Below are 22,301 nucleotides of genomic sequence, written 5' to 3' on the forward strand. Positions count from 1 at the left end.
ACTTTTTCTGATCCTGCTGCAGCAGGGCCCAGGGCATCTGCAAGGACAATGTGCAGCATGTCAGTTTTTGCATTTTTCACAGATTGTCGCATTGTTGCTTTAAATGTACAATTAATTTGTGTAACTAAGTCGTTTGTTGTGTTACTCTATACGGCTGACCATTATCTTGCTATTTATGTGGTGTATTCACCTTAGGGTTGTGTACTACCACTCCCATAAGGCATAGTTGTGTTGTATGTATGATGTGACATGGACTACTTTTCGCTGTGCATCAAGCGGATATCTATTGCCTAAGGGGCATTTGTATACGCACATATGGGGATACACATAATTAACGGCTAGGTGTCCCTGAGGTGTCAATGTCAGTAACGCCACTGATAGCTTCTAGATAGCTTCTGGAAGCAGTGTGGACTCCACCAGTTCTTCCATGGGGGTGGACAGTGTCTGGGTGGATGGTCCGCCTCCGGTGTTCCTTGCCTCCTTTAGCCTGCTGGCCACCCTCTCTTTAGCATGGGAACGTAAGTTGTACCATCGCTTGCGTATCTCCTCCACAGAGCACTGCACAAAACCCAATGCGCATATTTTTGTCTGGATGTCAGACCAGGGTTTCCGCTTTTCACTCTCAGGTACTTGGAGTGAGTTCTTGCCAAATAGTCTGTCATGGTTCCTAACAACCTCCTCAGTGAGCCCCTCCAATTCGTGCTCACAGAATTTGAGCTTCCTCTTCCTGTCTCCCTTCTCCTTCCCATTTCCAGCATTGGCCATGTTGCCGTTTGGTCTGGCTTGCTCACAATGCTTGCTCCCTGGTCTGGGCTATGTCTCTCTCCCTGCTCCTGTGGGTGTGGCTCCTGGAAACAGCATGGGCTGACTCACTTCCTGGTTGTGATGTCATCAGGCTGTTCCGGTTTGCCCTTTTCGCGATTTTCAATTACTGTATCGCAATTGTTTTACCAATTCGGTATTTGCATCTCGCAAATTGCATTTGCGAATTTTAAGAAATCACTATTAGCGACTTTCAATTTTGATACATCGCTTTTTGCATTTCTTAAATAGCAATTTCTTAAAAATCACTATTTGAGAATCACTAACTGGAATCTTGATACATCTGGCCCATAGTTCCTTAACTTAATCACAGATCTTTGTGGGCCTACTTTTGTTAGGCTTAATAAGAGGATGTCATCTGCATAGGAGAGAGGAGACAGTTGGGGGGGACAAATGCAGTGGGTGCAAGTTGACCTTTTTGAGTTGTGCTGTTAAGTCTGCCACAAACAAGTTGAGGAGCTGTGGAGCAAAACACACACCCCTGTTTCATTATGATTATTGGCAGCTATCTTTCTTGAAATACTGGAGCCCTCCCCCAGTTTAACGTGAATCCAGGTTTGTATGTAAAGTTGTTCGATTCCTCAACAAAGTCTTTCTGGGAAGTTCCAGCCTCTTAGTTTCCTCCACAGTGTACCATGATCACCCTGATTTTAGGTCTGCAAAACAGACACAATTTTAGATTTTTCCGCTTGTATATGTCTGCTAGTAGGGAGACGGTCAGGATGTTTGTTACTGTGTCAAGCCCTATACAAAATCCAGTCTGGTTGAGTGGGATTAGTTTTTTTTTTTTTGTCCAACCACTCTAAAAGGTCCTCTAGTATAAATTATGCGTAGTATTTTGCTTCCTCATCTAATGAAGCAATTAGCCTATAAATTGCTGTATTAGAAAGGTCTCCACCATTCTGGACAGGGTTGATAATTGAACCAGTCCAACTCGAGGGGATACTGCCTGTTGATTCCACCACTCTATATAGGATACATAGCTGGCCTGCCCAGTAGTCTGGGTCCCATTTGAAGATGGCTTGGGGGATTCCATTGGGCCCTGGTGTTCCATCTCTTCTGTCTATTATTATTATATTTTTAACTGTATCATGCAAGTATAACGAAAGATTTTGATTTTCCGAACATGTTTTTTTATTTGATGTTTGACCTTCCCCATATTGGGAGCTGTTGATGCCACGACAGTTACAAAGGTGTGTTGTTTGTATCTGTTTGATCAGTAGTTCAAATATTTGGTACTTTTCAAACATCATGGCCAGTGATCAACCCAGGCCGCTTCCTGGACATTTGAGTTGTTTATCCATCTTCCTAGCTTTTTCAAGCCATTCACAATCTACAAGAATGTCCTGGAGTTAGACTGTTTAGTGCTGTAGATTAGTTTTGTCCAAAATGTGACAATCTTTATTCTTTGTGTTCCTGTCTTCCCATAATAGTTTTTATATTCTTTCCTTAGATTCTGATTTCTTTTTCCACAATGCTGGGTGGATGTCTGTAGATTTGAATTTCCTGACAGCCTGTTTTAAACTCCCTTTTGAAGAGCTGGCTTTTTCGCTAGAATCTTGTGTACATATTGCTTGCAGCATGCCCATTGTTGGTCACTGGTGTGGCGTGTAATATAATAGCTTTTGTACAATTTGTTTAGGCATATATCAAATTGTTTGCTGCGGATCTAGTTGCCTCCACCAGTTTGCCTTGCTGTGTAAACCTGGTAAGTTGTTGTTGGACCATCTCAAGCACTTTAAATTTGCAGACTGTAGGAAACCAAGATCAGCAGCAGTAGTATGTTTTGCAGGACTTATCCAGAATTTGATCCGTTGTTGGCAGTGATCACTATTTGTGGTAAATTCAATGGAAAAGTGCACTAGGTACGGGATTAACGAAAGAGATACTGCTGTATAAAGTATAGACCATGATTGTCCACTATAGTAAGTGAATTTTGGAGGTACATCGTCGTTCATTCTGCCATTTATTACCCTCAGACCGAAGTACTCCAGGGAGATTACTAATTTTTGGCCTAGGCGGTCCTTTCGACCTGGTTGCTGGTTAAAGTGTGGCTTCACGTTCCAAAAGCGGTTTTCTGAAGTTAGTATTTCAGCTTCATCTGGAGTACAGATTAAATTGGTGTTGAAGTCCCCTTGTTAGAATTATGTCCCAGGCTGGATGGGCAAGTCTTAGTTCAGTTACCATTGAGATTATCAAGGCACTGAACGTTTGCTTCTTTTTTCGAGTTTGGGTGCACATATGTATTTACCATTAGTACTGGGTGTAACTAATTTTTACACCATTGGCTGACCTTAATTATTTGCAATCCGGAGAAGTCAACTGCTCGGTTTGAACATTCCAGGCTAATGATGCATAGATTACTAGTCTGCTTTTAGATCTTCCATATCGCTCAATTTTGTCAGCCTTTACATAATGAGTATAGCCATACAACGGTAATGCTTCCATTGCCCAATTCTCTTGGAGAGCTATGATATCACATCTCCCAATTCAGTAGTGGTGTTCCCTTTTAAAGCAGAGATTTGTCCCCTGCAATGTTCCATGATAGAATGCTCAGCTCACATCCCCTCCTGCCCCACCCCACCTCCCATAGTCACTCTCCTTGCCCGGGGCCAGGGTCAGTCATTTTTAGGAGCTTTCAGGATAAACCGGTAGCCAGCTCCATTGCTCCAAACTTGTATCACTGTTTGAGACCACACTCAGCTTTATCCACAGTTTGCCTCCTACCCCGAGCACTCTTCAAGATGGAGTAGACCAGGATTCTGTTCAGGCACCACCTTGCAGATAGTTTTGGTAACAGCGGTTTAGTCACACAACTTTTTATTTTGATAGGTTTATGCCCCATGCTTCAAAGTGTTGTTTGAAACTCCAAATGAGAAGGACTATTTCTTCTGATGCCAATGTAGTTAACATTTGATCCATCGACTTTTGCTTCTCTTTGGAGACGAACTCCACTGAAATGAGGTCTGAAGATACTAAGGGCCATATGTACCAACGCATTTTCCCATAGACACAGAATGGGTAAAACCCTTTGATACATCTGGCCCTAAGTCTTCTAAACCTGGCACATCTGAAAATAGTCTCAATATATTACCTCTGTTCACAATATCATGCGGGCCTTGCGATTCATATTCGTTTGAAAGGCAGATTTGCAAGGTCGTTGTGTCACTCAAAGAGGCAGTATCCTCTTCTGCCTGGTTTGCCCATGGTTCTTTCTTATGTGATCGCTGGACATTAACTCTTTCTGTTGGTATTGTGGTGCTTAGAGATGTTATGTTGACCCTTAAGCTGCCGGCTTCCTTATTAACTTGTTCTGGATCCATGTTCGTTTCAGCCAACGAAGATGTTACTTTACATTGTTGACTGCTGGAAAGTATTGTTATTCCCCTAGTGCCAGAGCTTTTAATGTTTAATGGTGCTACAGGCTGGTGTGACGTAATGGCCAATGCTGGTGGCTTCCTTTGCACCTCTGTGTCTGATGCACTAGATGTCTGGAGTGGGTGTGCTCAAACAGGGTGATTACTTCACCAGGTAAAGTTGGCCGATGGTCTCCCGTGGTCTTTAATGTCACGATTCAGGTTAGTTTCCTGACCACCTACGATTGTGGATACTTCTTGACCATTAGGTAAGCGGTCTGTGATGTTTGTACCTTAAGGCGTTTTGGAGGCAGGGCTTTTTTTTTCTTTTTATAGGCATTTTATGCTGTTTGATTTGAACTTTTGGTGAGATTGTCTCTGAGGTTTTGTGCTGTTTCATTTGATGTAGCATAAGAATCATCTTCTGTTAGGTCCATTTTATCAAGGAAGTTCTGTGCACCTGGAGACGGATTTCCAGAGCATCATTGCATCAAGCTCTAACAAAGCATTAGATTCACCGGCATCCCGCTCCTCCTGCAGGGGACTAAACTTTAGATGCATACCAGGGCGTCTTTCCTTAGGGCTGACAGTGTCCCCTTTTTTTTTTTCCTTGTTTTGTTCTGAACATTGAATACATACTATATACTGGCTCAGGTGCTCCTTGAATAATTTTATTCCTTGCTTTTCTGGATCGTTTTTTCTGCCTCTTTGATCGGTTAACAACGTTAAAGCCATTTAGGCTTACTTCTTCAATTTGGGGCTGCTGCTTATATGTCAATGTTGCCACTTTTGGCTATTGTCTTATTGTATGTTCGGGCACAACCCCTTGGAAGCTCAATGGCTGGTGGCAACTTGTGCAAGTCCACTTCAAAGTTTGGATGATATTTGTTATTATCTCACCATTGCTGCCTATTTGGCAATTTATTAACTATATTTTGCTTTTGCATATCCATGATGCTTGCCAGAACTGTTGGCAGAGCACTTAGTTGTCTAAGATGGGACCACAAGCACAAGTTGGCTGTGACGGTGAATAGACTGTTTGAACTCTAGTGACTAAGGGCCAGATGTAGGTAAGTAAAATTTTGCGACTTGCAAATTGCGAGTCATACCGACTCGCAATTTGCAACTCGCAAAATTGCATGCAGAAAGGTGTCTCAGACACCTTATGCGACTCGCTATGGGGTCGCAAAGACCCACCTCATGAATATTAATGAGGTGGGTCGCAAATTGCGAACTCATAGCGAGTCCCTGCACTCACAGGGATGGTGGCCTGCTGGAGACAGCAGACCTCCATGTCTGTGACTGCTTTTTTTAATAAAGCAGTATTTTTTTTCTTTTTGCAGCCCGTTTTCCTTAAAGGAAAACCATTTGCAAAAAGAAAAACTTGCGAAACCATTTGGTTTCGTTTTTTCCAGAGTAGGCAGTGGTCCATAAGACCACTGCCTGCTCTGAAAAAACATTTTTTCCGGCATTCACAAAGGGGAAGGGGTCCCATGGGGACCCCTTCCCTTTTGCGAATGGGTTACCACCCACTTCAAGTTGGTGGTAACTGCGAGTTGGTTTGCGACCGCATTCGCGGTCACAAAGCAACTCAGCATGGCGATGCGGTCGCAAATAGGAAGGGAACACCCCTTCCTATTTGTGACTCGCATCCTCAAATCGCGAGTCGGTACCGACTTGCAATTTGAGGATGTGCATCGCGTTAGGCCTTTTGCATGCCGCAAACTGCGTTTTTCGCAGTTTGCGGCATGCAAAAGGCTTCCTACATCTGGCCCCTAGTCTGTTTGTTTTTCCAATTTCCTGTAATTTGGGAGGCCTTTAGATCCATAACTTCTATGTGAATGTCTTGCGCACCCGATTGCATGTTAAGAGCTTCAACTGAAGCTTGAAGGGTGTCCAACAATGAAATGAAGAGACCTGATGGGCCTAGATTGTCGTAGTGCAGGGTCCTTTTTGGTGGTGATGATGTTGATATGATTTTGTTCACTATTGTGTGATTTTTTTATTTTTCTTGAATGTTGTCTTAACCCCTACCTTCCTCAATCAGGTTGATTGTTTTTACTTCCATCGCCTGTAAAAGGTCTGCATTGCTAGGGATAGTAATGGGTCACAACCAAGAGTTGTTCTGGATGTCCACGATTTGCTTGAAAATTATGTTACCCCCCTAAATAATATCCATGCTAGGGATGAGTCTTGGGGTTGGGTGGGGGAAGACTGTAGTACAGCCCAGAGGATTTATGATTGGAGTTATTAGTTCTGGTGTATTATCAGAGTGGTTAACCTCTGATTTGTTTTTTGGCCAAACGAATATTTCCTTCTTAGCTAGAGTCTAAGTGTCACCATATCTGATGGAACGGTCTGTGGCATGGATCAATGCATCCGTTATCAAATTTAAATATGAGTTAGTTCCTTCATGTCAGACTTTAGCACTCAAGTTGCTTTCTGGGGAGTTATTTGTTCCTTCCATTTCTTGCTGTGGGGTTTCTCTTCTGACTTGATTCCGGATTTCACTGTGATCTTGACTGGCTAATGAATCAAGATGTTTTACTAGTAGTCCTGTTTTCTGAGGGGTCAGTGTGTTAGTAAGGCCTGCTAAGCTACCGGAGTTTGAACAGACTGCCACTCCTGGGTCTTTCAAGACAGTAAACTTGGCCCTTGGGTTTAATTTCCCCAAAAGTTCAATGTAGGTGATATCAGTGGACACCGCTGGACATCATTGTAATACTTTGTCAACACAGGGAAAAATAACTTACTGACAATAGTTACTATGACATACTCTGTTTCACTATATAGCAATGACAACATACTTCTTAAGTGATTACAGTTTAAATATCATAGTTAAATGAGTCAAAAAGGAATTAAAGTGAAATCCAACCTTTGCTTCCATTTGAGTGATCAAAGCAAACCAGACTGTGTGGGATGCTTAGTGAAGCATAAATGAAATGTAGATATTTATAAAAAGCCAGAGCTGCAATCTGGAAGAAAATCACATAGTATTACAAATGAGTAGCAGGGATAACTCGGGATAGCTACAGTGCTCACAGGGATTGATTTTTACCCTGTCAGTCCTGGACCAGGAAACACTGCTCAAGAGTTAGCCTTGAACTATGGAAATGTCCTTTAGGGAGAGGTTTTACTCAGGGGATAGAAAACCACCACCTGATACTGTATTTCCTAAACAGTGGCTCGCAACCCACTGGTGGGTTGCAAGGCAATATTTGGTGGGTTGCCAAAGTCCAGACAATAAATAAAGATGACTTTAAATTCTGTATTTACCCGTCACATTTTCTGTGCTTCAAAAAAATAGGTCAAATATCAAGATATGTTTTCTCCTGCTTATTTTTAACAGGGAAACTTGTGTTTACAAAATCCTCTCACTTTGCAGTAAAAGAAAGAAAAGTGAAATTAATTATGTGACAATCCTGCTAATCTACATGAAGTACGGAATGAAAGCTGGACAAGGCCATTTTTTCATAACAACAAAATGTAAGTACCAGCAAATTAACTGTAGACATTCAGAAGTATGGAAAGCAAAATTAAGCCCATTATTTTGTAATTCTGTGCAATAGAAACAAAAAATGTAGTAGGAGCAGAAAAATCGAGACACTTCACTTAGTGATGCACAGATGATAGATATTCATTGAGCCTGATCTCCACACAATATCATTTGTGTGCAATATAGTTTTATCAGTAACACTGTATGTCTGTGAAAACGTAGTCACCTTTTCAATGGAAAACATGCTGTCTGCAAATAAGGTGCTATCAAATTATGCTTTAATTACATAAAAAATCTGCCACATCATGTGCTAGTTGAGGAGCAAATGTTCATCATAATAAAAAGTGGGTCGTGATTATAAAGTTTGGGAAGCACTGATCCAATGTATAAGTGTCCTGCAAAATAGAGACACCACATTTGCTTTGAGCACACTACTTCCATTCATTGTGATCTGCATTTGTTTCCACTGAAGTTCTGCATACATTTTAGTTGTTCACAAAGTTATGGAGGATATGAAGACTATCTCTAAGTCTGTCTACCTCTTCCTGCAGAAAATGGCCATTATTCTGTCCCATTCCCATAGCAGCCCTTGGTTATGTCATAATACTACTCTATGCACTGGGCAAACAGGTCCTCGTAACTTCAGTATCAAAAGATGGGAACACCCATTCAATCTCCCATTGCAGACTGAAACTAAAGTTTGCTTCCATCCACCAAAATAAGAAATAATACTCACCAACTGGCTGCTCTTCAGCACCTTGCTATTCAGTTGCTGCAGATTCACTTTACAGCCAATCCTGAGTGAGAAAAGGATTTTAGGGATAATTGTCACAAAGACAAAGTCACTCATAGTCATACAAGTAAATGAAGATTTACTGAAAATTCACAGATAAATGGACATTCATTCAGGGTTCAAACGGAACAGAAAGAGGTCAAGACCTTAACCCTTAAAGCAACTATTTTGAGAGGGAATGCATAGTCATCTATCACCTCCTGCCATAAACATGGAAGTTGACTATGCCCATCATGCCACATACTACTATACCCTCTCTCTGGACTCATCCTTCTCTATCCTTCATAGGCTGCTTTCACTATGTCTCCTCCACAAGTCAATCTCTAACTTATCCGCGCCTCAATCTGCTCCTAGAACCGTTTTACCACCCCAAGTAATGAATGGTGCCTACTGGCCTTGCCTGATAATTAAGTGGTGTGTCATGAGCAACACTCAGTGTGAGAAAGAAAGACAGAGCGAGAGAACAAGAAATAAAGAGAAAGCGAGTTGTATGTATCATGGCAGGCATAAATGAAGGGTTTGGCACCCCAGGAAAGGGGTCTTCCAGTACACCTGTGCGCCACAAAAGTGGATTACAGTGATAAACAGCAAAGGTACAGATGCGGCTGTCTCCCCTGTACACTTCGATATGTCTACGCTGCTCATTATGTTGCCATCATCCTGCCCAGGTCATTGTAGGCAGGTTATCGTGTGTGTTTCTGATTCACCAAGCTCTCTTTTATAAACACGGTGGCCAAAAGCATGGCCACTGCAACACATGAACAAAAACGAAAATATGTACTTCACGCCCTTCTCTGTCCCTTGTGATGTGGTCTGGACTATATGTGTTGAATCCACAACACCATAGCGAAATTACTGGATGTCTGCTATCACTGTATGAACACAACTCTGAAAGCACGGTGCAATGTTTTTTTCTAAGTGACCAGCCTGTACTTTCAGCAAGACACAATTGGAATCCACAAAATCCAAATACTGTATCAGAATGCAAGCTGATTCGATGTCCTCTGTCTATCAGCGGAAGCTCTGTGCCCACCTAAAGAGGGATTACATCAGGGGCAGAAAACCCAGAGTCAGGACCAAATTAATGGTGTGTTGCTGTAAAGGCCATTGTGAAAGGCATAGAGCACTGCTCAGACCTGCACATGAGCCCAACCCCAGGCCCAAAAAGTTCTCATCATGGTCTGTTAAGGGATAGCAAAGGCAAAACCTTCTGTTTCTTGCCGCACTGAAAGCGAGGCAAGACAAGACACAGATTTGCCAAGATACTTTTGCAGCATTTTCCTTAGGTAATTTTACCCTATTGTAGGTCTCTATAGTACGTCGAGGGTCAACTGCAGACTGGGAAAGCTGAGTTATGTCACGAAGAAATGCTCATACATCACACCTCCTTTTTGTAGTGTCACTTAGTTGCGCTATGCCAGAACATCCATTTCCCCACCTCCCCAGCTACTGCTGAGAACTCTGACTAGGTGTACCTGAAACACACACAACCGCCTAGAACACCAAGCACACGAGCCCTACAAAACAAAGTGGGGATTCACACAAGCCAAGACCTTTCTAAATTTGTCCTGATGGCCGGTACCACACAAGTAAGACAAAGTTATTACATCTAACTGTGCCTCCACAGATAATTTTAATGACCGAGTTGTGCTGAAATGTAACTTACTATGTGGCTGAAGGGAGGGGAAGGAGGGAGGGGTAGGAATATAACCCCATCGGTGTCGAAACGGTTCCGCCCTCAACACCTTATTTGTAGGCGTGAGGGCTGCTGGCATGGGCATGCCTCCATACTCTCAAAATTGGGGAAACAGTCTTTCTGCTCCCCTGTGGAGTAAAGCATTTCATCCCAACGGCAAGTAAGAGGATATTTGATTGTTTTAGGGTGCTGTTTTTACAAATTAGGCCAGGAGAGTCTGTCCAACTCCCAGTATCATCCCACTTGCAATGGTCAACAGCTGCACTTTTTGGGCTTTGGTAGGCTGCCAAGTATAAAAACCTACCAGACCTAGACAGTTCTAAAAACTAAACATCTGGGGGAGTACACGGTCGTATGCTTTGCATCCATCCCACACCATTTTCTCACCCACAATGCCCTGCAAACCTGATTTGAAACACACATTTTTCCTCACGTTTCTGAGATTGTAAACTTCTGGAATCCGGAGGAAACCACAAAATTCCTATCACCTAGCATTGCCCCAAATGCTGTGCCACTTGTGTGCTTGGGCCTACTGCCAGTGACAGGAACGGATTCAACCAATGTCAATAGGAGTCCCCACGCAGGAGCTCCCATTGTCCTTGGTTTGAGCTGGTCCTGTGGTGGCAGTAGGCCTAGCCACACAGATGACAGCATTTTTATTGACACAAGTGGGGCAATGCTGGGTGATAAGAATTTTCAGTATTACTGCAAATTTCAGAACTTTCATTACAGAAATGTAAGGAAAATTAATGATTTCAGTTGAGGTTTGCAAGACATTGTGGGTAAAAATATATATATATATATTTTTAAATAAAAACCTCACAGGATCCATGCAAGTCACCCCTCCCTGGATTCCCCTAGGTGTCTGTTTTTCAAAAACATACAGGTTTGCTAGGCTTCCCTAGGTGAGGTAAGGCTAAAAAACCACAGCTACCCACTTTGCAAAAAGAACAGGTCAGTTTTGCGTAGAAATATTTGATGTATCCAGGTTGCGTTTTGGGCCATTTCCTGTCATAGGCACTAGGCCTACCCACACAAGCAAGATACCATTTTCATCAGAAGACTCAGAAGAATGCTGGGTGGATGGAAGTGTGTGGCTCTGTGCAGACTCCAGAATTTTCCATTACAGTAATGTGAGGAAAATGTGTTTTTAGTCAAAGTTCGAGGTTTGCAAGGCATTCTGGGTAAAACAACCTGGTAAGAACCACGCAAATCACCCCATCCTGAATTACCCTAGGTGTCTAGTTTTAAAAAAATGTACAAGTTTTCTAGGTTTCCATAGGTGCTGGCTGAGGTAGGGCCCAAAAATTACAGTTACCCACTTTGCAAAAACAGGTCAGTTTTGCATGGAAAAATTGTATGTATGCATGCTGCATTTTGGGCCGTTTCCTGTTGCGGGCACTAGGCCTTCCCATACAAGTGAGGTATAAATTGTATTGGGAGGGTTAGGGGAGGACAGAATAGGAGAACAAATGTTATTACCAAATGTATTTCTCTGCATGTGCACCTTTCAAATGTAAGACAATGTGTAAGAAATAAGTAATTTTGAGAAATACCCTCTAATTCACATGCTAGTATGGATACCAACAAATTCAGGGACGTGCACATAACATCTGATTCTAAACTCCATTTCTTGTGCCCATTTAAGAAATACATAGATTTCGTTGATACCTACCTTTCACAATTTATATTTTATCATATGAATAGCTCTATACCTGGACCACAATGCAAGGTGCAGCTTAGTTATTGGCTCTGGGTACCTAGAGTTCTTAGAAAACCCAAAAACCCTATATATCACCACAACCAGAAGGTGATAACAGATGTAGTGGTGTTTAGCTTTTGTGAATTGGCTAGTGTGATGAAAAGTTACAAACGAAAACTTTGTCACAAATGCCCATTTTTTTCCAACTAATTTTCAATATTTTTTTTTTTCAACACTTGGTTTATTTGGGAAAACCTTGAAGGATCTACAAAAATGATCCCTTGCTAAATTAAGAATTTTGTCTAGTTTCCAGAAATGTATAGCTTTCTGGGATCCATCATGGTCTTCACACCCGTTTCCACCACAAACTGGAAGGAGGTTGAAAGCACAAAAAATAGGGAAAAGGGGCTATCTCCCAGTCAAGTGCCAAAACTGTTGGAAAATTTGTTTTTCTGAATCAAGTCTGCCTGTTCCTGAAAGCTGGGAAGATGGTGATTTTAGCACCACAAACCTTGTGGATGCCATTCGAACTTTCTTCTGCAGCACTTTTTTGCATTTTCCCGCAAAAAGGCTGGTACCAACATTATCTTGATCAGACAAGAGCTGCGCTGGGCTGTACACAGAATAGCAGAGGCTGACATCCAAGTCTCTGGTGTGGAGAATGCAATGGCAGACATGCAATGCACAATCTTGATGCAAACCTAGGTATGTAAGGAACTAGCTGCATTTGTGGAGGATGTGAAGGGGAGAGCCTGCAGTAAAACTCTTCGCTTCGTGACATTCCCCAAGGGCTGTGAGGGGTCCATGCCCAATAAATTCTTGGACCAATGGTCGTGCTCTATCCTGCTGGTGGGAGCTCCTCCAGACTCATGAAGGCCTGCATATTAAAGTACCTGAACAGAAGTGAGATTCTACGTTATGCGTGCACGCCAGAGACTATAATGTTTCAAACCCATAAAATAATGGTTTCAGCAGACTAAACCAAATTAGTACTATAACAGAAATCTATCATTGCTGCAAAAAAGAGACTACACAACTTGAACATCCAATATATGTTGCTGTATCATGCCAAAAGTAAAGTTATTCACCATGCCAGGACCCTCTTTTTCAACATCACAGAAGTGTTTCAATGGTGTTATGAAAGAATTCATCCCAGACTACACACACAACTCTCCATGGACACTGGTCCCCCCACCCCTCCACCTCAGGGCTGGTGCAAACCTCTCCACATTGGCAAAGAAGCTGGGTGGCCCTACTCACACTCACCCTGGTGCAAAAGACTCAAGATGTCTGGAAACTCACAAGAGGAATGGCGGGCGGCTGCAGACCAGGGCGGGCGCAGGGAGGACCTGAGGGACGACCCTTCCTTGAGACTACGGAAAACTATAGGATGCTGCACTGTCATGTAGGACTGGTCATGGTGGTTCACAGCCTCGGATCACCCCATAGTCAAACCTGGTACTAGTTTTATAAGGTTGGGGAACATTTAGGACATCATTGCACCAACATACTTTTGGTGTCTCAGGTCAGTATGTCCTGCAACAGATGTTTCACTGTTCGGAAGTATGGGGGATATTCTTTCAATTGTTTTTCACTTTTGGTGCTGTTATTTCTGGCAAGTATAACTGTAGAGATATAGCAGTCCCAGAGTACAAGATCAGCCTAATGTCCTGGAATGTAAACTGTCTGTTGGACAAAATTAATAGGAGAGTTGTTCTTTGCACTGCTAAACAGCTACTGTCAGGTGCTAGCCGGCGCCTACAGGGCCGATCGGGAGATTGTAGTCATTAGGGACTACACCTCCCATGAAGCCCAGCGCGGTAGAGATCGCGTAAAAGTCGGCGCACCCTGGAAAGGGTGTGCGTTATTTGTGCTAATGAGGCAGGTCGGAGCCTCAACGAAGTAGGAGCGGACGGCGTTCCCCAGGGGGGAATTCATCGGCGGCCGGAAAAGAGGAATGCGATTCATCAGGGCCCCCTCCTGGAAACTGACTTTTTACCGGCAGAAGGAGTTCCTAGCTGCTCCTCCTTTCGAATTCCAAGTACTAAGAAGGTGGTAAGCGGCAAGCTTGCTACTTGCCGGAGGCTATCGCCTTTCTTTACTTCTGCATTCCTTACGGCCAGGTTGTGGGTGACTGTCATATATTGGAGCACTTTACTTTTTGAGGTACCATAATAAAGGAACGGCGATCTTATGAGACATAATCTTTTTGGCTTTTTGTTGGCGGCAATTCAGAATGAGATTTACTGTTTGCAGGATTCCAAACAGCCGGGACAAATAATTCTTGTCAACCTTCACTGAGATATGAACGAGTTACTTCTTCAAATATACGTGACATTAACGAAAGGCTTAGTGGGTTAACTGAATCATAGGAAGAAGTACAAAATAGATTTTCTTCACCTTATTCTTTCTCCTCATGTTTGTTTCGTTATACGTACTGTAGTATTGTTTAGGAGGAAGGGCGGTGAGACCCTTAGGTGATTATTAGTGGCCGTAGTTGGCTTGGGTCATCCATTGGTGATACTGATGGAACATAGTCAGGCTTTGGACTAGTTCTGCCCTTATGAGTTATGGGCAGGCCAGGTCGTTTTGGTTTTAGTGAGATCTTATGAGAATAGACAGACAATGTGATAATTAACACTGTGTATTTTTCTTTACAGTTATCCCGTCCCTGCTGATCCTTCCCCTTCCTTCCCTCGCTTGATTACTCCAATGCACTGTGGTTTTTTATCAGTGACTTGGTGGTGTCAGGAGGTGGACCTTGTTTGCATCACACCGAGTCTGAGGAGTACCTACACCGTGACAGAATAACGCACCCACGAATAATACTCCTCCTGCTCGGTGTAATGCAAAGATGGCATCTATGGATGATGTATTACAGGCGTTAGTGTTAGTGCAGCAAGAGTTGGCCGATTCTAGGGTGGAGGCAGCGGCACTAAGGGACAAGGTAGAAAGGCTTACTAGGAATCCCTTCGATGCCTCAGCATCTACACCGCAGATAACCGTGAACGTCTCCCCTCCAATCCCTTTGGCCAGTCCGGAACGGTTTTCAGGGGACCCCAGGAAAGTTCAGGCTTTTTTAACGCAGTTGTCTCTTCAATTCTCATGTAGACCGGCGTCTTTTCCCTCTAACCTTTCCAGGGTAATGTTCGCTATTTCTCATCTCTCGGGAGATGCAGCCAACTGGGCAGTGCCGTTAGTTAGAAACGATGACCCATTATTATCGGATTGGAATGCCTTTCGGTCGGCCTTTGAGAAGGTGTTTGATCACAGAACAACCACCTTTAGTGCTGATAGAGAATTGCTGGAACTGAGACAGGGGAGGTCTGACCTGGTTACTTATCTTACCACCTTCAATAGACTGGTAGCGGAATCAGAGTGGCCAGAGGAGAAAAGAATGTCTCTCTATTATCAAGGATTAAGAGACGACATGAAGGATATCCTAGCCCAAATAGATCCACAGCCTTCCACGTGTACTGAACTTGTGAATCTTACCTTGAGATTGAATCATCGGCTAGCAGAGAGAAGGGGAGAGCGTAGAGCGGGTGATAGGCGGCCGGTCATTCCAGAAAGAGAGGGGCGACCAGTTCCTAATTCCCATGATTTATGCGGGGAACCTATGGAAGTGGGAGCCGTTAGGGCACCTCTGTCAAAGGCCGAAAAAGAGAGTAGGAGGGTACAGGGGTTGTGCATGTATTGCGGCAGGAAGGGTCATTATGTGAGAGAATGTCCCCAAAAACCAAAAAAAAGGTTCTCCTACTCCCCCACTCAAAAGGCCGCGGTGACGTCAGGGAAGATATCAGAGAAAGAGGATTTGCCCTTTATAGAACCCCTATCGGGGTTCCGGTTGACTTCTTTAACCCTCTTGCCACAAGAAGAAAAGGCGTCACACCTGTTGTTATCCGTAGAGCTGGTGTCCCAAGATCGAAACCATCCTGTATGGGCAATGATAGACTCAGGAGCCACGGGAAATTTCATAGATGAAGGGGTGGTTAAGAGACTGGGACTTCTGAGAATTCCAAGAAAGAACCCCGAAATTGTGTTGGCAGTTGACGGTACACCACTGAAGTCTGGACCCCTTACTGAACAAACTGAGGATGTGGGGTTGGTTTTCAGTGGAGTATCTCCGGCACGCAGAGAAATAATCAGGCTAGATATAATAGAGGCTCCTCAGTATGAAATAATTTTGGGAATGCCCTGGCTAAGAAAGAGCAATCCTGTTATCGATTGGCAAACCAAGACGGTTAGTTTTCAGTCCGTGAGGAGTGAGAAAGTCTGTTCCTTATATGATAACCCCCCCGTGTTAGCGTTGGCTCAAGGGTTACAGTTGGCCACAGTGGTGGAGAAAGCGGTGATATTGCCCTCTGTTTACGCCAAGTTCAAGGATTTGTTCGACGAAGGTCAGGCGGAGACATTGCCACCCCATCGTATATACGATTGCAAGATAGATCTGATTCCGGGAGCACTCCTTCCTTCTTGTAGGGTATATGCTCTATCAGACCCAGAAACCAAACATTTGCGAAGATATCTGGACCGTTTCCTGGAAATCGGGTTCATTAGACCATCTTGTTCTCCGGCAGCTTCTCCACTCTTTTTCATAGCTAAAGCAAATAAAGAGTTGAGAACCTGCATCGATTATCGAATGCTGAACAAGAACACGATAAGGAATAGATACCCTCTTCCCCTCATTCCTGTGTTATTGGAACAGGTGAAAGAGGCAACTATCTATACAAGGTTGGATCTGAAGGGGGCTTACCATCTGGTCAGAATCCGTGAAGGGGATGAATGGAAGACGGCATTCAAGACCCGTTATGGCCTGTTTGAATACTTGGTAATGCCGTTCGGGTTGTGTAACGCCCCGGCGGCTTTCCAATACTTTCTGAACGATGTTCTCAAAGAATACGTAGACCACTTTGTGATCGTTTATATAGATGACATATTGGTGTATTCTACCTCCTTAGAGCGGCACATGGAACATGTTTCCCTAGTACTCCAGGCATTGCAACAGCACCATCTTTATTGCAAACTGAGCAAATGCGAGTTCCATGTACAGAAGGTTGAGTTCTTGGGGGTGGATTTAAGCCCGGAAGGGTTCTGCATGTCGACAAGAAAAATACAGGCGGTTCAAGAGTGGCCAGTGCCCACTAGTGTGAGAGACGTGCAATGCTTCCTGGGGTTTTCCAATTACTATAGAAGATTCATCTGTCATTTTTCCCACATTGTGTCACCTATAACAAGGTTGCTAAGAAAGGGAGTGTCTTTTGTTTGGTCAGAGGAGGCAGAGGAGGCCTTCTGCTTCTTAAAACAGGCCTTCTGCTCAGCGCCTATACTTCAGCATCCACAGCCAGAAGTACCTTTTATAGTCGAAGCAGATGCCTCGGATATAGCCATTGGGGCTGTGTTATCCCAAAGAAACAAGACCTCGGGACAGCTTCATCCGGTGGCGTTTTTATCTAAGAAGCTATCTGCTGCGGAACTCAACTATACGGTGGCAGAAAAAGAACTACTAGCCATCAAGAAGGCATTTCAAGAATGGAGACACTATCTCTGGGGGGCCCAACACCCGGTCACGGTATATACTGATCACCGAAACCTGCAGTATATGAAGGAGGCTAGACAGCTTACCCAGCGGCAAATGAGGTGGATGCTGTTCTTTTCAGAATATGAGTTTGTAGTAACCTTCCGTCCTGGGGTCGACAATCGCAAGGCAGATTCACTGTCTAGACAAAGGGACGCGAGGAACATCACTTCAAGACCTGATGAAGCAATCATCCAACCGGAAAAAGTGCTTTGTGCCCTTCATATATCTCACTTCCTAGAAAAGGTCTCTAAGCATAAGTCTGCTGCTCAGTGGAAGGAGTGGGCCGAAGTAAGTCAGGACCGTACCCTTAAGCATGGAATACCGTTGCAAGGTAATCGTTTGTATTTACCAACACCTGAACTTCGAATGCAAGCCTTCAATTGGTGTCATGATGCGGTAACAGCTGGTCATCCGGGGTACACCAAAACTGCGCAAATAGTTCAACGACATTTCAGGTGGAAAGGTTGGGCTAAGGACGTTGCGACATGGGTAGTTCGGTGTGAGATATGTGCTCGATCCAAGGGAGAAAACGCGAAGAGCCAGGGCAAGCTGATGCCTTTGCCCACTCCGGAAAAACCATGGCAAACCATCAGCGTGGATTTCGTGGTGGGATTGCCAATGGATCAGGGGTACAATGCTATCATGGTGGTAATCGATAGTCTTACCAAGATGGGTCACTTTCTCCCTTGTAGAAACCTACCTACAGCAAGTCAGACCGCCCATCTAATTCTGTCTCAAGTGGTGCGGTTACATGGTTTACCAAGAACCATTATTTCAGACAGAGGCCCCCAGTTCGTTGCTAGGTTTTGGCGCATGTGGTGCAAGGTTCTGCGCATTGAATCCGCCCTATCCACCAGTTTTCACCCACAAACCGATGGCCAGACGGAGCGTCTCAACCAAACCCTGAAGAAATATCTGAGGTGCTATGCAAAAGACGCGCAGGAATCGTGGGTGTCATTGCTATGGCTGGCCGAGCTATCGTACAACAATGCTTGGCATAGCTCGATAAGGGAGTCTCCTTTTCGTGCTAACACAGGGTTCCACGCGGAGATGTTGCCCATAATCATACCTCGGGATGTCACGGATCAACCTACTGTCCATGCTATGGTTAAGAACCTACAATCCATGCAAAAAAAAATACGACTTAATTTGGATAAAGCCAAGGAACAGTATAAGAAATGGGGCGATGTACATCGGCGTGAGGGGCCGGTGTATCAGCCAGGGGACCGAGTGTGGCTTTCCACCAAGTATATACGTTTTAAGATGCATAGCATCTTTCATCCTCGTTACATTGGTCCTTATGAGGTGGTACGCAAGATAAACCCTGTGGCTTACCGTCTCAACTTACCTGCTTCCTTAAGAATCCATCCGGTGTTTCATTGCAGCCTTTTGAAGCCAGCTCTGTCCGCGACCCGGCGGGCGGTGCCTCCGGTGGTTAGAGACGGGCAGCTGGAGTATGAGGTGCGCAAGGTGTTGGATTCCAAACTACGGGGGGGTAAGTTATGGTACTTGGTGTCGTGGAAAGGGTATGAGGCCGAGGAGGATTCATGGGAGCCGGAAGGCAATGTTCATGCCCCTAGGGCGGTGCAACGGTTTCATGCTTGTCATCCCACTAAACCTGGCCCTAGGAGGCGCTTTGGAGGTGGGCGTACTGTCAGGTGCTAGCCGGCGCCTACAGGGCCGATCGGGAGATTGTAGTCATTAGGGACTACACCTCCCATGAAGCCCAGCGCGGTAGAGATCGCGTAAAAGTCGGCGCACCCTGGAAAGGGTGTGCGTTATTTGTGCTAATGAGGCAGGTCGGAGCCTCAACGAAGTAGGAGCGGACGGCGTTCCCCAGGGGGGAATTCATCGGCGGCCGGAAAAGAGGAATGCGATTCATCAGGGCCCCCTCCTGGAAACTGACTTTTTACCGGCAGAAGGAGTTCCTAGCTGCTCCTCCTTTCGAATTCCAAGTACTAAGAAGGTGGTAAGCGGCAAGCTTGCTACTTGCCGGAGGCTATCGCCTTTCTTTACTTCTGCATTCCTTACGGCCAGGTTGTGGGTGACTGTCATATATTGGAGCACTTTACTTTTTGAGGTACCATAATAAAGGAACGGCGATCTTATGAGACATAATCTTTTTGGCTTTTTGTTGGCGGCAATTCAGAATGAGATTTACTGTTTGCAGGATTCCAAACAGCCGGGACAAATAATTCTTGTCAACCTTCACTGAGATATGAACGAGTTACTTCTTCAAATATACGTGACATTAACGAAAGGCTTAGTGGGTTAACTGAATCATAGGAAGAAGTACAAAATAGATTTTCTTCACCTTATTCTTTCTCCTCATGTTTGTTTCGTTATACGTACTGTAGTATTGTTTAGGAGGAAGGGCGGTGAGACCCTTAGGTGATTATTAGTGGCCGTAGTTGGCTTGGGTCATCCATTGGTGATACTGATGGAACATAGTCAGGCTTTGGACTAGTTCTGCCCTTATGAGTTATGGGCAGGCCAGGTCGTTTTGGTTTTAGTGAGATCTTATGAGAATAGACAGACAATGTGATAATTAACACTTTGTATTTTTCTTTACAGTTATCCCGTCCCTGCTGATCCTTCCCCTTCCTTCCCTCGCTTGATTACTCCAATGCACTGTGGTTTTTTATCAGTGACTTGGTGGTGTCAGGAGGTGGACCTTGTTTGCATCACACCGAGTCTGAGGAGTACCTACACCGTGACAGCTACCTGCCAATATCCTATTCCTCCAGGAAACCCATTTGCTGGGGAATAAAGTCCCATTCTTCGCTCAATATGGGTTCAGCATGTTTTCTACTCTGGGTTCATTGGGGGGTGGGGGGAGGGGCAGAGACATGGCCATTGCACTGAAAAGTTATCTCCATTTTGGGGTTATGAAGACATACATTTATTAGACCTTACACAATTGATCAGAGGCCCTACACATAATAAAGGTCACACCATCAACCTAGTTTTTAGCAATCCAGCCGGTCTAACTGCCTTGCCTTCCACCCCACTGGCTTGGTCGGACCATTCTTTAATTTCCTTTAACCTTCTTACCCCAGCATCAGGTAAATCTTCACAGATTATAACCCAAACCTATAGACATTGGCATATGCTTAATGTCAGTGAGTGGATTGGTACCTTAGAGAGTCTAAAACCCGCCTTGAAGGGGAATACGGCCTGTTCCCTAGAGATATTCAATAATTGGATCACCAAAAGCCTAGATATCATTCTCCCTTATACGTCAAGGCCAGGAGGACATCGGGAAAAAAGCATCCCTTGGTTCTCCACCCACCTTCGTCTATTAAAGACAGACTGTAAACGTTTGGAAAGAAAATTGAGAAAATCCTATGACATTTTACTTGAAGAAGATTATAGGAGGACCATCAGACGGTTTCATGCGGAAATTAAAGTAGCACAAAGTGCTTATTATGCGGCCAAAATAGAACAGAGTTGTAACCCCTAAAGAAATCTTTCATTTACTAAGAGAAATTGCACTCCCTCATCCTTAAATTGAAGCAGTGGAAGCCTCTTACAAACATAGTAATGATCTGGCACTATTCTTCCAGAAAACAATCTCAGACATTTATTCGGCCTTCCCGATAGGTATCCACAGTCCAGGTTTTAGTGAGCAATGTCCTAATGGCTCAGTGAGGCTCTCACGGATTCAGACTCTCGCCCCGGAATTTGTTTTAACACTACTGATCACCCTTAAATCTGGGTATCCCCTGGATCCCTTCAATTTCAACACAAGGGTCATCAGTAATAGTCTCCACTCTGATTGACCTGTTGAATCGGTCACTGTCTAGTAGCACCATCCTTCCTCAGTGGAAACACGCTATAGCGAAACCTATGCTTAAGAAACCCAACCTAGATTCATCCATACTCAATAACTATAGACCTATCTCCCTGCTGCCAGCCCTCTCCAAGATACTTGAAAAGCATGTAAATCCTCATCTTTCCACCTTCCTCAAAGATAATAACATTCTTAATCCTTCTCAGATGGGCTTTAGACCTTTACACAGCACGGAATCGGCACTGATTGGAGTTACGGCGAAGTCAGGAAGTGCCTGGATAGGGACCGATATCAGAAACTGTGCTTCTTGACCTCAATGCTGCCTTTGACACTGTAAATCACATTTTACTTCAGAGAATGAGGGAAATTGGAGTAACAGCGAATGCTTGAAGTTGGTTTACCTCGTTTTTAGAAGCAAGATTATTTCAGGTACTTGATAGTTCTTTTTTTCTTTTATTCCAGTTGCTTCAATAGTTGGAGAGTGCCACAGGTCTCCTCTCTTAGCCCCGCGTTATTTAATATCTATATGTCGCCACTGGCAAAGGTAGTGGAGCCATATAGCCTCTCCCTAGTTTCATATGGAGATGACACCCAGCTGGTGGTCTCCTTCTCCACTGAACAGAACTCAGTTGACTTGTCACTTGCCCCTTGTTTACGGGCAGTATCCAAATGGATGTCTGATTGTAAACTCAAGCTGAATGGAGACAAGACTGAGGTTATGATCTTAGGTCATCACGCTCAACCAAATCTGATTTCCCCTGTTCTGCATTCGCTATGAGATCTGCCCTCGCCCAAGACATCAAAGTTTCGGAGTATGGCTCGACCCATGGCTGACCACGGACCATCAGGCAAAGAAAATCTGTTCTATTTGTTTTGGTATATTCAGACTCCTTAGAAAGGTGTTTAAAATACTTCCCCCTATTGCTAAGAGACTTATCATACAGACACTCATCTCACACCTGAATTAGGGGAATGCCTTGTATCTTGGTGCTCCAAAATATGTTAAAAAGAAACTGTAGGTGGTGCAGAAAACTGCTGCCTGCCTTCTCTTCAATGTACCTA

The 22,301-nt window shown here is 44.1% G+C and overlaps 1 protein-coding gene across 2 annotated transcripts in view; it reads right to left on the bottom strand.

Annotated features, from left to right (window-relative positions):
* The window catches only part of BLTP2 (bridge-like lipid transfer protein family member 2), a 727,711-nt gene that overhangs the window by 518,857 nt on the left and 186,553 nt on the right, over nt 1–22,301 (bottom strand). For both annotated transcript variants that reach the window (XM_069226186.1, XM_069226185.1), the window contains exon 6: nt 8,411–8,471. In XM_069226186.1, the coding sequence (XP_069082287.1) occupies nt 8,411–8,471 (61 nt within the window). The remainder of the gene's footprint in view (nt 1–8,410; nt 8,472–22,301) is intronic.

The sequence above is a fragment of the Pleurodeles waltl genome, chromosome 3_1 (genome assembly GCF_031143425.1).
Source record: "Pleurodeles waltl isolate 20211129_DDA chromosome 3_1, aPleWal1.hap1.20221129, whole genome shotgun sequence".
Lineage (NCBI taxonomy): Eukaryota > Metazoa > Chordata > Amphibia > Caudata > Salamandridae > Pleurodeles > Pleurodeles waltl.